Below are 18,123 nucleotides of genomic sequence, written 5' to 3'. Positions count from 1 at the left end.
TATTGGAATAATACAGATCCTTGACTTACATTTTGGACATGCTGTACAAGGAAATAGCTTTTGATGCCTAGAGAATTATTTTCTTTTTCTTCTTCTTTGGGATATATTATGTCAAATGTATAACGTACGTTATTTGTCGGGCTGATTGACTGAATGGTCATCATTGAGGCCTTCGGTTCAGAAGGTCCCGGGTTCGATTCCCGGCCGGGTCGCGGAATTTAATTGCGTGTGATTAAGGCTCCTATCACACGATCCACTGTTTTCCACGCCAAGCCACTCCACTCCACTCCACTCCACTCCACTCCACTCCACCAGAGGTGTAGAAAAAGGCCGGTAGTATTCACACGAGACACTTCGTGTGGCGCAACCTCCCTCCTCTGTCGTCAACAGCAGGCTGCTGTCAACCGGCCTGAAGTGTCTTGCATTCTCGGCGACCGGAAGCTCACTAAATCAGATGAGCTCGATCAGACGGCCAACATTGTGTGCGTCACAATTTCGAAGTTTTTGTCTTGAAATATCGATGGAATACATTTTCTCATATTGCTGTACCGACGCTGTAAACTTGCTTCAAGGATGGACAACAATTCATCAGACAAATTCCCACTCATACGAAAGTAATAAATTCAAGAACATTTCTGTATCACTGGCACGTTCATCGAGAAGAAAACGGTGAGCTCCTCGTTCTAGGTGATATGAATTCAATGGGTGGACCCAATGAACCTTAGTACTCGTATTTCACCTCAATCTTCTTTTCGCAAGAATACAGTATAAATCCCAAGATAACGTTCACGTTCATGGTCCAGATTCAAACTGAAACTGAAACTGGTGGGGACTAGAAGTTGCCGGCAATGGCGTATGGCTATTAGTGCCGGGAGTGTCCGAGGGGCAAGTTCGGCTCGCCAGGTGCAGGTCTTTTGATTTGACGCCCGTAGGCAACCTGTGCGTCGTGATAAGGATGAAATGATAATGAAGACGACATAAAACCCAGCCCCCGTGCCAGCGAAATTAACCAGTTGTGTTTAAAATTCACGACCCTGCCGGCAATCGAACCCGGGACCCCTCTGACCATAGGCCAGCGTGCCAACATTTACTTGGACACTACTTTGCTAACTCACACCAAAGCCGACTGAACTAGCCCGTTCCAAATTATTCGCCTTGCGTAAATATGAGAAATATGTTGAATAAAGTGATACAAGTGCAATTATCGGTGAGCCGTATACAATTTTAAAATGTTGTATACATTTCCGGAGTTAGGGGTTATTGCCCTCTATGTAGTCATTTAATGCAAATTGATGTAAGTCCATAAAGACACGAGAGAGATGCGCCTAGAGGGCTGTACTTCAAATCAGTTCTCATTAACTGAATCGTTTTATTAGTGAACTGGAAAAAATTCTGTAACAGATGACAAATTTTGGACAGTTAGTGTATTGTACTGGAGATTTTGACGATTCAGTACCCGATGACGGCGGTGCTGTTGATTGTGATTTTATCCATATTTCCCTCCTGTCGTTTCATTCCAATGCTTTGACGATACTTACAAGAGGACTCCCAAACGTAGAAATTTTATATCTGGGACATTTCGGTAAATGTTGTAGTAAGTAGTGTGATTTTTACGCGAGCGAGCGAGTTGGCTGCGTGGTGCGTGCCGTGTAGCTCTATGCTTGCTTTCGGGAGACGGTAGATTCGAACGCCATTGTCGGCAGCACTGAAGATGGTTTTCCATGGTTTCCCATTTTCACATAAGACAAATGTTGGGGCTGTTCCTTAATTAAGGCACAGTCCTAGCCAGTTCCTGTCTCCTCGTCACCGAAAACCTGTCTGAGTCAGAGCAATGTTAAGTGTTAGGAAAAAATGCGTTGTTTCTGTTTTGTTTACTGCGCACTGATCCAGTTTATTTTTGCGACGGTGGGTTAGGCTTTGAGAAGAAATGACCTTAGCCTTAACTAAGGTACAGCCCCAGTACTTGCTTTGTGTGAAAATGGGGAATCACGGAAAACGATCTTCCAAGCTGCTGAGAATGGGGATCGAACCCACCATCTCCCGAATTCAAGTTTAAAGTTACACGGTCCGCACCACACAGCCAACTCGCTCGGTAATAAATAAATAAATACGTAAATAAATAAATAAATAAATAAATGTATGTATGTAAAATAATAGTTTTGTCTGTACATTGCTTAGAATGTTAAAACAATGCTATATCTGTATCGGTCTTGTCCACAGTTCGAAGGAAATGCAATTTTTAAATTTCAGTCGTCTCTGTCTGATATGTAACGTATGTACAGAGTGTGTGTGAGAGAGAGAGAGAGAGAGAGAGAGAGAGAGAGAGAGAGAGAGAGAGAGAGAGTGTGTGTGTGTGTGTGTGTGTGTGTGTGTGTGTGTGTGTGTGTGTGTGTGCGCATCACGATAAAATGACTGAACAGAATGTAATGAAAAGCGGTATGTAAAGTCGGGGAAAAAGGCACTACAATCTTGGCTATAAATAGTTTTATTTACTGTGGTTGAAATGGTAGCTTAGGCGAAGGCCTACAATTTAATTCTCAAATAACTATGTTGTTAGTGGTCCTATCGATAAACACTACATAACAAAAATTATACAGAATACAATTCTCGATCATTTATGTCTAAGGCAGTGTTACTTTACTGACTGTGATAACAGAGCTATTAATGAATTTAGACTTCTGTTGCTTAGTCCGTATCAACATCAAGCCACGAGAAAATGGCCGAACAAAATTTAATAAAGCTCGATATATGTGGGCGTGCGGCCTCCGTGGCTCAGGCGGCAGCGCGCTGGCCTCTCACCGCTGGATACCGTGGTTCAAATCCCGGTCACTCCATGTGAGATTTGTGCTGGACAAAGCGGAGGCAGGACAGGTTTTTCTCCGAGTACTCCGGTTTTCCCTGTCATCTTTCATTCCAGCAACACTCTCCAAAATCATTTCATTTCATATGTCAGTCATTAATCATTGCCCCAGGGGAGTGCGACAGACCTCGGCAGCCGGCACAATTCCTATCCTCGCCGCAAGATGGGGATTTCATTCATTCCATCCCTGACCCGGTCACTGACTTGAAAACAGGTTGTAGGTTTTCATTCTATGAAGTCGGAGAAAAGGCACTACAGTCTAGGCAATAAATAATTGTATTCACACTGGGTGAAATGATAGTTGAGAGGAAGGCCTAAAATGATGGTAGTGGTTTTTGTTGTGAATATCTCAAGGTGAAAACCGGTGTGGCATCAGCCATATCAGCAAGGAAAATAGTAAAGTTAACTATCATAGTGAGAAAAAATCGGGAAGGAACATCATTGAAAGAGGAAGGACGACTCCCTTTACATTGGATATCCTAATAAATAAATAAATAAATAAATAAATAAATAAATAAATAAATAAATAAATAAATAAATACGTGACCAACCTTAGTTCCTGAGATAACCGGAAGCTAAAGTCCCAGCGCATCTCACATACCGTTCAAAAAATACTAGAGGACACGATTGTGGTCGACTAGCATTTAAGCAGTTAATATGTAAACTATAAAGCTTTCTTGTTCCGACATGCTTTAAAAACGTAAATACCGAGCTCGATAGCTGCAGTCGCTTAAGTGAGGCCAGGATCCAGTATTCGGTAGATAGCAGGTTCGAACCCCACTGTCCGCAGCCCTGAAGATGGTTTTCCGTGATTTCCCATTTTCACACCAGGCAAATGCCGGGGCTCTACCTTAGTTAAGGCCACGGCCGCTTCCTTCCCACTCCTAGACCTTTCCTGTCCCATCGTCGCCATAAGACCTATCTGTGTCGGTGCGACGTAAAGCAACTACGAAAAAAAAAAACCACGTAAACTGCGTATGAAATGAATCAACATGACTGTTCCTTTTAAGACATAGGGGCCTAGTAAAAATTGTTATATGCCGAAAACTGAAGTGGGTGATAAACGATTCATGTTGTCTCTACGTGAGAAGCTCCTAGCACCTAACGGAGGCGGAATATGTTCATGCAGTCACATTGTTGCAGGAAGGCAGGATTATTCGTGCAGTGGCTGCAAGTTTTCATGTGACTAAATCTGTTGTACACAGGGCATGGAAACGATTGAGAGAAACAGGATTGTTCTTTAGGATACCAGGCTAGGGTAGAAAGTGAAAAACTGCGGTCAGAGAGGACCGGTATGTGGTCAGTTGTGCACTTCGACGGCGCACTGGTACGGCTCGGGAGCACCAAAGTGATCTGCGGGCAACTGGTGCTACTGTCAGTGACCAAACTGTTCGCGCAACAGACAGCGAGAGGCAGCAGTCCAGGAAGTGAACAAGTCCGATGCTGGCTGGGTCTGTCAAGGTTTGTGGTGTCATCACTCTCGATGGCTGAACAGACCTTGCAGCGATCAGACACAAACTTACTGCTGCTAGGCACATAGAATACGTTGTGCTCTACCATATTATGCCCATTGCAGCGGTTATGGGTCACCAGTTTGTGCTGCAACAATGCAATGCAAGGATGCGTACAGCAGCCGCCACCAGGGCTGCCCTCGAGGAACTCCAAATTTAAACCATTGAATGGCCCGCTATGAGTCTCGACCTCAATCCCATCGAACACTTACGGGACAAGCCAGATCGACAAGTCCGACAGCATCAAGAGCCCTTCGACAATTCAAGAAATTGCAGATGCTCTGGTCAAAGAATGGTAGAGCATCCCCCCGGGTGTGTCGACTGTTCAGAAGTATACCTCGTAGACGTGTGGCAAACAGACAAATGTAGGCCATGCAAGATAGTGAAGGGTCTCTATCTTACTATCTACTCTTAACTCTCACGCTGCCGACTCGAGTTTGCACATGGGTCCCGATCCTTGTATTTCATTTTAAATTATATTAAATATTTATTTTTCATGATTATAAATGCATATACATAATACCGGTACATACATATTCGTTATATGCTATGTCCTTCAGCGTTCAGTCTGCAAGCCTCTGTGAATTAACTAGGCGCCTCCACAATCCTCTGTTTGCAGCTAGCTCTGTGACTTCGTTTAATTCCACACCTCTTACATTTAAATCATAAAAAACTGGGTGTGACCATCGCCGCCTTGATCTCCGCCTACTTCTAGGGGTGCCATCCATGATCGAACCCATTACTTTCTTTAATAACCTATCCTCGTCCATTCTTCTCACATGACCCCAGTCCTGAAGCCTGTTTATACGTACACCGTACCTACCAGCTCTCCCGATTTCGGTGGGAGATTCCCAGTTGTTTTTACGTTGCTTCCCGACCTCCCGATTAGTTAATCGTTTCTCTCGATTTTAAGTTTGTGACTGCAGAACACAAAATTTGTTTTGTGTCAGTGTTGTTTCAGTTGCTGAAGGTATTTCTCTTATTTGATTGCTATGAAAGCCGCATGTCGTCCTCTTACTGGAGGCTAAAGCGTGCATCCTCTTACTAGCTTCCCTGGGTTACGCGGTTCGAGGCATGTATCTGTTAGCTTGCATTCGGGAGAGAGTGGGTTCGAACCGTGGCCGGCGGATGCAGAGTGGATCTCTGCCCTCCGACAGGCCATCTGAGCAGAGGAAGGGTGGCAACGGCTCTACCCTGGCTCTACGCCTCTGTATTCGGGAGACGGAGGGGGCTGGTCCCCATCATCGCCTGTCCTGAGAATGATTTTCCGTGGTTTTCCATTCTCGTGTAGTAAGGAATATACCGGGACAATTCTTAGTGTAGGCCACGGCCGCAACCCTCTCACCTTCTCCGCGCATCTCCTTCTCCGATACAAATCTCCTGGTCTGAGAGACGGCGTCACCGCCTAGGAGGCCCGCCTCCCCCTTCAGGAGAGAAATAGAAACATGTAGTAGTAGTAGTTCGCGCCCTACTCAAGGTAGCCCTGAAGATGGTTGTCCGTGGTTTCCCATTTTCACAGCAGATAAATGCTGGGGGTGTACTTTAATTAAGGCCACGGTCGATTCCTTCCCAATCCTAGCCCTGACCTATTCGATCGTTGCCATAAGACCTGTCTGTGTCGGTGCGACGTTAAAAAAATAAATAAACTATTTTTAGTTGCAGTGTGACCAGAGGTCTTGTTCTCAGTAGCGGCTTTAAAATAAAAAGTAAATATAGCAATGCTTAAATCTCATGTTCTTTTTCTCCTTTTATGTTTGTTTATTTGTTTGCCGTGGTTGTGATTGTGGTGTTCAGGAGGTTTATCAGTGTGGCTTGAATAAGTTCAGTTGTGACCAGAAGTTTTCGTTCATGTGATAGAGCCAGAGACAGTGTTTCTTTTCTTGTAAGAGTTAGTTTAATTTAGGGTTGGTGTTACGATATTTACTCAAGGTTTGTTGTTTTGTTATGGCGAAGAAGTACAGCATAGGCCTAATTATATTTCTCTGAATCAATTTTCGTAACTGTTTCCATTTAGTACGGAGTCGATGAACGGTTCATATTTTGGATTGTATATTGTTTGCCGGTGTGATTTTTCGGCATCATATGGCGGGAAAAGGGTTGTTTCTAAAATCTCCGAAGTTTGGTTTTCGAAGATTGGCAGGTATGGCAGAGCTTCAACCATCGATTTTATCCTAGCTTAGCCTATGTCTCCTCTTTCCTGTTACTCTCCTGCCATTGTTCCTACTTGTTTGTACCAGCAATCATTCTTACTATTTGTACCAGCAATCATTCTTACTACTTTCATGTCCGTTACTTCCAAGTTATAAGATATCTTGAGTCCACCCAGCTTTCATCCCGTAGAGCAGAATCGATCTGAACCGATGTGAAGATAGTTTCGTTCGAGAACTCGCTTCTTTCTTACAGAATACCGTTGATCGCGACTGTAAACTCACTGTATTAGTTAGTTTCGCTGCATCCTGATTCAGTTTCACTCACAAGTACTGAGCATGACAGTTGAAACTTGGATGTCAATACAAATTCTATAATAGAATATGGGCTACTTTGTAACTTGCTTATGAGGACCTTTTCTTGTATAAAAGGAAGTACACATAGCATGGTTGACAGAAGGGAGTGCATATAGGTGAGATTATTTTGTACGTTCGTCTTTCTCGTTGAAAAGGGAGGGATTTGTTTGTCCACCTCAAGAACATACGTTATCATTATAGACCGTTATGCCTTTCAGCGTTCAGTCTGCAAGCCTCTGTGAATTTACTAAACGTCGCCACAATCCTGTATTTGCAACTAGTGCTGTGGCCTCATTTATTTCTGTGCCTCTTATCTTTAAATCGTTCGGAAATGAGTCTAACCATCATCGTCTTATTAGTCTCCATCTACTTCTCGTGCTCTTCGTAACAGGGTGCACTATTCACTGAGGTAACCTATCCTCCTCCATTCGCCTCACATGACCCCAAAACCGACGCCGGTTTATGCGTAGAGCTTCATCCATCGAGTTCATTCCTAACTTAGCTTTTATCTCCTCATTCCGAGTACCCTCCTGCCATTGTTCCCAGCTGTTTGTATCAGCAATCATTCTCGCTACTTTCATCTCTGTTACTTCTAACTTATGAATAAGATTTCCTGAATCCACCCAGCTTTCACTCTCGTAAAGCAAAGTTCGTCTGAAAACAGACCGATGTAAAGATAGTTTCGTCCGGGAGCTGTCTTCCTTCTTACAGAACACTGTTGATCGCAACTGCGAGCACACTCCATTAGCTTTACTACAACTTGATTCAATCTCACTACATTACCAATCTGGGAGAACACACAACCTAAATACTTAAAATTATCTACCTGTTCCAGCGTTGTATCATCAATCTGACATCCAGTTCTGTTGAATTTCTTACCTACTGACATAAATTCAGTCTTCGAAAGGCTAATTTTCATACCATAGTCATTGCACCTATTTTCAAGTTCCAAGATACTAGACTGCAGGTTTTCGACACAATCTGCCATTAAGACTAAGTCGTCAGCATAGGCCAGACTGCTTACTACATTTCCACCTAACTGAATCCCTCCCTGCCACTTTATATCATTCAGCAGATGATCCTGTGAACTATGAACAGCAAAGGTGAAAGATTACAGCCTTGTCTGACCACTGTAAGTACCCTGAACCAAGAACTCATTCTACCACCAATTCTCACTGCAGTTGTCAACAGAAATGCCTTTGATCGATTTTAATAATCTACCCTTAATCCCATAGTCCCTCAGCATTGCGAACATCTTCTCCCTCGATACCCTGTCATATGCTATCTCTAGATCTACGAAACATAAACACAACTGTTTATTCCTCTCGTAACATTTTTCAGGTACCTGGCGCACACACTAAAAATCTGATTCTGACAGCTCCTCTGTGGTCTGAAACCACACTGGTTTTCTTTCAACTTCCTCTCAACCACTGATCGCACCCTCCCTTCTAAGATGCCAGTGAATACTTTGCCTGGTATACCAATCAGTGAGATACCCCGACAGTTGTTGCAATCCTTCCTGTTCCCTTGCTTATAGATAGGTGCAATTACTGCTTTTGTCCAATCTGAAGGTATCTTACCAACACACCATGCTAATCTTACTACTTTATGAAGCCATTTCATCCCTGCCATCCCACTGTACTTAACCATTTCAGGTCTAATTTCATCTCTTCTTGTGCTGCTTTATGCCAATGGAGTTTATTTACCATCCTTTCCACTTCCTCAAGCTTAATTTCACCATCATCATTTTCCTCCTCTCCATGACCTTGGTGTTCGCGACACCACCAGGAAGATTTCCTTTTACGTTGAGAAGTTTTTCGAAATATTCCCTCCACCTGTCCAGTGATTCCTTGGGATCTATTATGAGTTCACCTTATTTACCCAAAACACTACTCATTTCCCTTTCCTTCCCTTCCTAAGCTTTTTTATTATGTCCAGAAAGGATTCCCTTCTGCTTGACCTAGCCTTTCCAGGTTATTACCAAAATCTTCCCACGACTTCTTTTTGGATTCAACAACTATTTGTTTCGCTCCGTCTTTCATGTACGTACAATTCCCTGTCTGTATCGGATCTTGTTTGGAGCCATTCTGATAAGCCTTCTGTTTAGGTTTACAAGCTGCTCTCACTTCATCATTCCACCAAGATGATAAGCTTTTTCCCATCTCTATACACAGTTGTTCCTAGGCATTCCCATGCTGTTTCTAATACAGCATCCCTGTATGCCACCCATTCTCTTTCTATATCCTGAACCTGCTTACTGTCCACTTTTCGATACTTCTCACTAATCATATCCATGTACTTCTATCTAATTTCCTCGTCCTGGAGTTTTTCTACCCTTATTCGTTTGCAGACATATTTCACTTTCTCTATTCTAGGCCTTGAGATGCTTAGTTCACTACAGATCAGATAGTGGTCTGTATCACAGAAAAATCCCCGAAAAACCCGTACATTCATAACAGACTTCCTGAATTCGAAGTTTATGGATCTGGTGCCCCTAGCCTCCCATGTGTAGCTGTGAATAGCCTTATGCTTTAAGAAATATTCGTAACTGCTAAACCCATACTAGCACAGAAGTCCAGCAAACGCTTCCCATTCCCATCAGCTTCCATATCTTCCCCACATTTACCAATCACCCTTTCGTATCCTTCAGTTCTATTTCCAACTCTCGCATTGAAATCGCCCATTAGCACTTTCCTATCCTTGCTGTTGCTTGCTGATGATGCTTGTTGTTTTAAGGGGCCTAACATCGAAGGTCATCGGCCCGATCCTTGCTGTTGACCCTGACTACGATGTCACTCAGTGCTTCATAAAACTTGTCAACTTCATCCTCATCTGCACCCTTACATGGTGAATACACTGTGACAATCCTTGTCCTAATTCCTCCAGCTGCCAAATCTACTCTCATCATTCGCTCATTTACGTGCCTAACAGACACTATGTTGCGTGCAGTAGTATTCGTGGTGAACAGCCCTACCCCAGATTCTGCCCTTCCCTTTTTAACACCTGTAAAGTACATTTTTTTATCTCCTATCTCTTCTTCGTCATCTCCCTTTACCCGAATATCACTTACCCTAGCACATCCATATACATTCTTTGCTGACTGAGCCAGTTCTAATTTATTTCTTCCATAACCCCCATTAATAATGATAGCTTCCCATCGAATTCCATTTCGTTCGCCAAGTTGTTTCCAAGGAGTCCCTCGCGTGTCAAAGGGGAGTGGGACTCCGTTACTCCCATAGATCCGAGGCTTGCTTAAAATGTTCTGCGCTCGGTAAATTCGTGAAGCAGGATGCTACCCTACTTACACATAGTCCATGTGAGGATCTCTCCTCTAACGGGTTAGGGACCACCGATGGATATTATAGTCCTAGCCGCCTGAGCACAAGGAGGGCCATGACTCAGAATATGTCCGAGATGCCCACTCCCATTCCGTAGCAACTGGTATACCGACTCTCAGGACCACTTACTCAGCTGTTCTTATTTTGCCAGGCTGAGTGATTCAGACGGTTGAGGCGCCTTCTGGCGCCAACTTGGCAAGTTCGATTCTGGCTCAGTTCGGTGGTATTTGAAGGTACCCAAATATGTCAGTCTCGTGTGAGTAGATTTACTGGCACGAAAAAATACTCCTGCGGGACTAAACAACCGTAAAAAGTAGTTAGTTGGACATAAATACCAACAACATTATTCATTCTTATTTTAACATGCGGTCCAAACGATTCTCTGGACTCTTGCACACATTAAAACACGAATGGCAGTATTTTGCCGGATGCTGCTGGTCGGTGTAAAAATGTATAAATTTATTGACGTCACGAGTAATCACTTCAACAATCTTATTCTCTATATATGTTGGAGCACCTTTTAGATTTGTTCTGTATTCACAGCCAGTCTGATCGGAATTAATTTCATAATCTAAATTATAACCAGGTATTAGTGCAGTGACACATATCTGAAACCTTTCCGCAGAATTTGAGGTCTCTTGAAGAGAGGTATTGTCTTTAGATTTCGCATAGTGTGTTAATTTGCGTTGACGTATTGTGTGATTTTAAAGGATTTCAGCCACCCATCCGATGCACGAATCTTAAGTTCAGACGATGAAAAGTGTGAAACTGCTGCTAAAGCCCATTGTTGGAGAGGCGTACGTGTAGCTGACATTTTATATTTTCTAGCTCCCACAAATCGTTTGAATGTCCATTTATTAATCATGTCCAGTTTATCTAGTCGTGTGTTATACCATGTTTAATATCATTTTCCCACACTTGTAATTGTTCCTTTTGTTTCAGAAAGCTCCAACCATATTTCTGTAATGTTTTTATCCTTCAATTAGGCTGTTGTTTTGCAAGGTTTGCTATTTTGGTTTTTGCATTCAAAGGTGCCCTGTTATATTTTCTGTGTTTGGGTGATGAGATGGTTATATCACCGGATGTTATTGGATAACTTACCGTAGAAGATAATTCGTCGTCAGAGCACAGATGGTTTTCTTTTACTAGTTGCTTTACGTCGCACCGACGCAGATAGGTCTTATGGTGACGATGGGACACGAAAGGCATAGGAATGGGAAGGAAGCGGCCGTAGCCTTAATTAAGGTACAGCCCCAGCATTTGTCTGGTGTGAAAATGGGAAACCACGGAAAACCATCTTCAGGGCTGCCGACAGTGGGGTTCGAACCCACTATCTCCCGGATGCGAGCTCACAGCTGCGCGCTCCTACGGCACGGCCAACTCGCCCAGTAAGCACAGATGTTGTTTTTCACCCTGTCCGTATAGTTCTTCCTCTTCATAAATATTGAACTTCTCTTTTCTTTTAATTCATACATTTTAAGTCGTTTGCTCTCGGTGTTATTGGGCGAGTTGAATTTTGAAACAGAGAAGTGCGCCCTAATTAGCCTACACGTGGATGATGACTGTATTGGTTCTAAACTGTAATATAACTGGTAGACCTATATAACTTTGTTCAGGCAGCACCTACAAATTAGTATCTATAGACTTAAAGTGCTACTTGCGAAGATTATTAGGCTGAAGGGTCGGCATAGCGGCCTTCGATCTTCAGGGCCCTGTGTTCGATTCGCGGCCGGGCTGAGATTTTAGACACGTCGTGTTAATTTCTCTAACTCGAGGACTGGATGTTTGTTTGTCTTAATATAAGTTCATTGCCTACTTCAGCTTGGTAAAGTAAGTTAAAAGTGAGTTACATCAACATAAGAGGAGTTTATTGCGTGAAACCCCGTCTTGTGTGTCGGTGATGTGCTTGAGTTGAAATGAATAAATGGATTGAAGCTGTGATTGTAGAAGTGGCATGGCATCATACCCATGCCTGGCACCTTCAAATCACTTGGAAATAGAGCCGATCGCTAACTCACAAGCACAACCAAACTCGTTGCCGTAGAATAATTTCAGAACGTACTGTGAAACTGACACCCAGTGCTTTTCGGAACGTAGATCCTGTCGTATATCGACTTTTGACACTTCAGTATCATCGCAATCCATCGTACTCGAACCGCCAGTAGTGTTATAAGTGGCGCCCCTATCGCCGTAAATTTCCATTGCCGCACACTGGTAGTAAGCATTGACTCGACTGTTGCTCCCAAAATTTTCTGGAACGTCCCGTGGATGACATTTTGGGTTTCTTATATTCATAATTCGATGCTCTCTTATACTGCAACGTCATTCTGTGAGCATTCACTTCTTATTTTGGTGATATTTAGACATTTTACATAAAGTGCAAACAGTTTTTGAATCTCTCATATAATGTATGTCTAACCTTTAGTCCCGTTTTCTGATACGGCGTCGCGAATGTGGCATGTTTTTACGGCTGATCGCCCTTCCTGATGTCAAATACCTTTATGAATTCAGTTTATTTTGTAATTCTGTCCGTTAGAACGATCTCAGCGCTTTAAAATGTATCCATTCGCGAACTCCCCGCACGAATTTACGTCGCGCTGCACTAATTTTATGCTGGTGGTGACACGTGATTTTATACCCATATTTGGCAGCCATCTTCTTTTGTATGATGACGTCATCAATTCCAAAGTGCGCATTTATTATACTCTTTCAGGCTTCCTCTTTTGAATGGCTCATGGCCCGTTTGGATATCTCTTATGAAAATGAAAATTCACAGCCTGTCTCCAGTCATTCGACCGGGTCAGGAATATAATGAATAAAGTCCCCATCTAGCGGCGAGGATTGCACTCCTGTGGGGCAGTGATTAATGACTAACCTATGAAATGAAATTGGAGAGTATTTCTGGAATGAAAAGTGACAGGAAAAACCGGAGTACCCGGAGAAAAACCTGTCCCGCCTCCACTTTGTCTGGCACAAATCTCTCGTGGAGTGAGCGGGACATGAACCACGGGACCCAGGGATGAGAGGCCGGCGCGCTATCGCCTGAGCCACCGAGTCTTGCTGGATATTTCTCATACTTTCCCAATTATAAAGAAATGATTTTTTCCAACTTGCTTTACATCGCATCGACACAGATAGGTCTTATAGCGACGATGGGATAGGAAAGGCCTAGGAGTTGGGAGGAAGCGGCCGTGTCCTTAATTAAGGTACAGCCCCAGTATTTACCTAGTGTGAAAATGGAAAGAAATGTTTGGTATATACAATTTCGTTGCATCGCCGTCAGCGATAGGTACCCCGATTCGTACCGAGACGTTTCACGTCAAAATTACTGATTGAGGCTGGTTACATGGTCGGATAAGAAGGAAAGCCACTTTTAAGATGGGGATTGCCTATTGTCTTGTAGGGAACGGGACCAGAGTGAGTTGGATTGGAAACTGACAAAAAAGTGGCCATGACGTATGAGGAAGACTCCATTAATTTAAAACCATGTATTTATTCAGAAAGACATCAGTTCACCTTCAGTGAACGACTACATGGATCCTGAATTCTAAGTTCACTCATGACTGGGACCAGGTATGAAAATAAGACACTTGAGATACGTTGATTCACCTTTCAATGGTTCTATGTTGTTCTAAAGAATAGCACATGTTGTTAGGCATGTTCCAGTTATTGTGAGCCTTGTGGGGCATTCTTGCATATTCTGTTGTTTTTTTAGATCCGTATCATGCCGGAGTGAATACGGTCTCATGTCATTTAACATTGCAATGAGCCTCAAGAAGCTGATACTAATTTGAAACTGGGCTCCTGACATTTCAAATAATCTATCCATAAACAGTAGATACGTTCTCTTCTTTAGTTTATCTCTTAATATTTAGTGGAAGGAAAGGGAGTTACTGTTGCACCTGAGCGTTTGACGGTGACAAAATGACTTTCTGTGAATGTTTAGAAAAGCGGGGAGGCATTTCACCCACGCACCTACACAATAGCTCCCTCTCCCTCGCATGCTTCAGGGAACCCTCAGAAGGTCACAATGGATGGTTATATGTGTGCATACTGTACGCGCGGCTGTGGAATGCGACGTACGAGAACTGTCACCGGGCTAGCTTACATGCAGCCAGCCACCAATCATCATTTATAATCATTTATAATAGTTACGCAAAACACAGAAATTTGTACTTGTCATGGAGTAGGTGGATCCTTGTTTATGTTGTCAATCTCTCCCCTCTGTTTCTTTTCTCTGGACGTCTTTTATTTTTAGCCCGCCAGCTGTTGGATCCTTCTTCTGTCCTTTGTGTTGAACATTTTATATACGTACAGCCATAAGCTGTAATAGGTTAGATTGTAGTGTCATATACGGTACAGCATTTGATTCACAAAGGATGCAGATTGACATCATTCTTCATACTGTGTCTGGATAGTAGATGTTCTTATTTATTTTAGCTGCACGAACAAACAAATTACGTATGAAATGCTGTACTCCCCTTCTCTCTCTCTTAATGAGCAGTAATTTTCTATAACTGAATGCGGATAAATAAATAACTTATTCAATGATCTGTCAGTGCAGTCGTGATTGTTCAGTGGCATCGTCAGTAGCCTCCCACCGGAGAGGTTACGTTTATTATGCCAGTTAATTTTCGATTTACGTAAATAATAATAATAATAATAATAATAATAATAATAATAATTTTACGTCCCAGTAATTACTTTTACCGTTTTCGGGGACGCCGGCGTGCTGGAATTTTGTCCTGCAGGAGGTCTTTTACGTGCCATTAAATCCACCGACACGAGACTGATGTATTTGACCACCTTCAAGTAACACCGGACGCAGCCGAGATCGAACCCGTCAAGTTGGGTTCAGAAGGCCAGCGTTCTTCAATCTGAACCACTCAACAAATCGTATTGCTGTAAGCTTGCATCTCACCTTCAGCATTCTTCTGTAACAACACTTTTCAAAAGATTCTACCCTCTTTCTTTCTGAGCTAGTTATCGTCCACGTTTCACTTCCATACAATGTCACGCACAAGAAGAATGTCTTCGTGAGTATATTTCTGATTCCTGTACCAATGTTTGAAGTGAGCAAATTCCTTTTCTTAAGACTGGCCTTCCTTGCTTGTGCTAGTCCGCATTTTATGCCATCCGTAGTTCCGCCATCGTTAGTTATTTTACTACCCAAGTAACAATGTTCTTCTACTTCCTTTAAGACTTCATTTCCTAAGCTGATATTTCCTGTGTCACCTGACTTCGTTCGACTGCAGTCATTTTCGTTTTGCATTTATTTATTTTCATCTTGTGCTCCTCCTCGGAGACTGGGTTCATACCATTCAGCAATTTCTCCAGATCTTCAGACTCAGATAAAATAACAATGTCATCGGCAAATCTCAGAGTTTTGATTTCCTCTGATTGGCTTGTCCACGAACCTACTACGCTGGCGTAGCAGGGGGAGAGGTGATACTCCCACGTGGCGCGTCCCAGGTGGCGGATAGGGGGGTCCTAACCGGCTTGCCGGCGGATTGAGGGAAATAAAATACCTCTCGCGGACCAAACACACAATCCCCTGTGGATGGGGGACGCAGACGAAGAATACACCCACGGTATCCCCTGCCTGTCGTAAGAGGCGACCAAGGGATGATGGTATTAGAACCATGAAACTACTTGTGATTAGTGCCACCACGCGGGGAACACCATGGGTCGCTTTTACTTCCGCGTAGAACCACTATGTTAGGTACCAAATAGGTTTGTGATTAGTAGCTACAGAGTGCGGCTTCTACAGTACCAGTGATTAGTACCACTTTAGGAGCGACACCATGGGTGAGCAACACCATGGCTCTGGCTTGCCTATGATTAGTACCCACTATATGAGGAACACCACGGGATAGTGCGGGTCCCTGTGGTTAGTACACGTATGTGATGAACACAGGTTTGCGTTGCCTGTAAATGGCGCCGCATTGTGCGAAACACCATGGGTCTGTATTCCATGTGTGAATTTCATTACCTGTGAATAGTACCATACTGTGTGGAATGCCGCGAGTCTACGCTACTTTTGATTAGTACCGCAACATGACAGATACCATGGTTCTACTTTCCTAGCGGTAAGTACCATTATGAGGGGCTGATGACTTGGACTTTGGACCCCTTTAGACTGAAAGCATCATCGATTCAGTATTGTGCTATACACGCAGTTCCTTTGTCGGTAATACTGCACTATTGTTTCACGTCAGTTTCTGGGAATGCGCGACATTGTGGGTCGGATCCACTGATTTTTTTTAAAAATTCATATCCACTCATTCTTTGTCGTCACGTTTTGAATTCTGGTCAGTTGAGGATTTTGGACTTTTAATTTTTCATTCCATTTGGTCACATTTCGTACCATTAGAGGCCGATGACCTAGATGTTAGGCCCCTTTAAACAACAAGCATCATCATCATCATCATCATCACTGATTGGCTTGTGATTCCTTTTCCAAATTCCTCTTTGATTTCCATTACTGCCTGTTCTACATAAATATTGAAAGGAAGGGGACATAACCTGCAGCCTTGTCTCACTCCTTTCTGGGACTGCTGCTTCTTTTTCATAATCCTCCTTTCTCGGTATCTCATCCCGATCACTTTCAGAATCTCAGATAGCTTCGTCCGATCTACGTTATCGAATGCCTTTTTCTAGATCTACGAATGCCATATACGTGGGCTTGTCCTTCGTAAATTCGATCCTCTGAGATCAGACATAAAGCCAGGATTCCTGCACGTGTTCCTACACGTCTTCTGAAACCAAGCTAACCTTGTCCCAAATCAGCTTCAACTTGTCTTTCCATTATTTTGGTAATAATAGGCCAACGTGTTAACATTTTGCACGCGTGAGATTCTAAAGTGATTGTGCAGTAGTTTTCACACTTGTCAGCAGCTGCTTTCTTGGGAATATGTATAGAAACATTCCTTCTAAAATCGAATGACACCGGGCGAGTCGGCCGTGCGCGTAGAGGCGCGCGGCTGTGAGCTTGCATCCGGGAGATAGTAGGTTCGAATCCCACTGTCGGCAGCCCTGAAAATGTTTTTCCGTGGTTTCCCATTTTCACACCAGGCAAATGCTGGGGCTGTACCTTAATTAAGGCCGCGGCCGCTTCCTTCCAACTCCTAAGCCTTTCCTATCCCATCGTCGCCATAAGACCTATCTGTCGGTGCGACGTAAAGCCCCTAGCAAAAAAAAAATCGAATGACACTTCTCCTGTACCGTACATCTTGCACACTAAATTGAATAATCGCGCCCTACCGGATTCTACTAAGGCAGTCGGTAATTCTAAGGGCATGGCATCAATTACAGGTGCGTAGTTCCTGTTTAGGTCTCTCAAAGCTCTGTCGAATTCTGACCTCAAATTGTGTCTCCCTTCCATCAGCCTCAATAATCTCTTCTTGTTCTAGAACCTTGTCATCTACTGTATTTCTTTCCCTTGCTATAATTATTGTTGAATATGTTCCTGCCATGTTTCTCCCTTTTTCCTTCACCTAGGAATGGTTTTCCATCTGAGCTCTTAATATTCATACACCTAGTTGTCCTTTGGCCAAAGTTTTCCTTGATTTTCATTTATTCAGCATATACCTTTCCTACAACCATACATCCTTCAACATGCTTGCACTTCTCATTCATCCGTTCTTCCTTAGCTGCCTTGGACTTTCTACCTACTTCTTTTTTTAATCGCATGCATTCTGTTCTGCCGTCCTCACTTTTTTTTTGTATTCTTGTACTTTCGGCGTTCGCCAGTCAGGTCTGGTATTTCCTGAGTTTTCTATTGAGCATTACGTGACCTTTTCTATATAACTTTTCTTTACCAACCGTACTGATCTCATTCTTCACGACTGTCCTCTCTTCATCTCTTGTGTTCCTTTCAGCCTTTTCATTTAGTCCTTCTGCAATTAGTT

General features: G+C 43.1%; 1 protein-coding gene across 1 annotated transcript in view; it reads left to right on the top strand.

Moving 5' to 3' along the window:
* Window positions 1-4,154: 4,154 nt before the first annotated feature.
* Window positions 4,155-18,123, top strand: part of LOC136863664 (E3 ubiquitin-protein ligase Rnf220) — a 160,578-nt gene continuing 146,609 nt past the window's right edge. Inside the window, exon 1 of the mRNA XM_068226030.1 lies at window positions 4,155-4,321. Within this exon, the coding sequence (XP_068082131.1) occupies window positions 4,155-4,321 (167 nt within the window). The remainder of the gene's footprint in view (window positions 4,322-18,123) is intronic.

This window comes from Anabrus simplex, chromosome 2 (genome assembly GCF_040414725.1).
Source record: "Anabrus simplex isolate iqAnaSimp1 chromosome 2, ASM4041472v1, whole genome shotgun sequence".
Classification (NCBI taxonomy): Eukaryota; Metazoa; Arthropoda; class Insecta; order Orthoptera; family Tettigoniidae; genus Anabrus; species Anabrus simplex.
The sequence above is the reverse complement of the archived record's forward strand: the minus strand, read 5'-3'. Positions and strand labels throughout refer to the sequence as shown.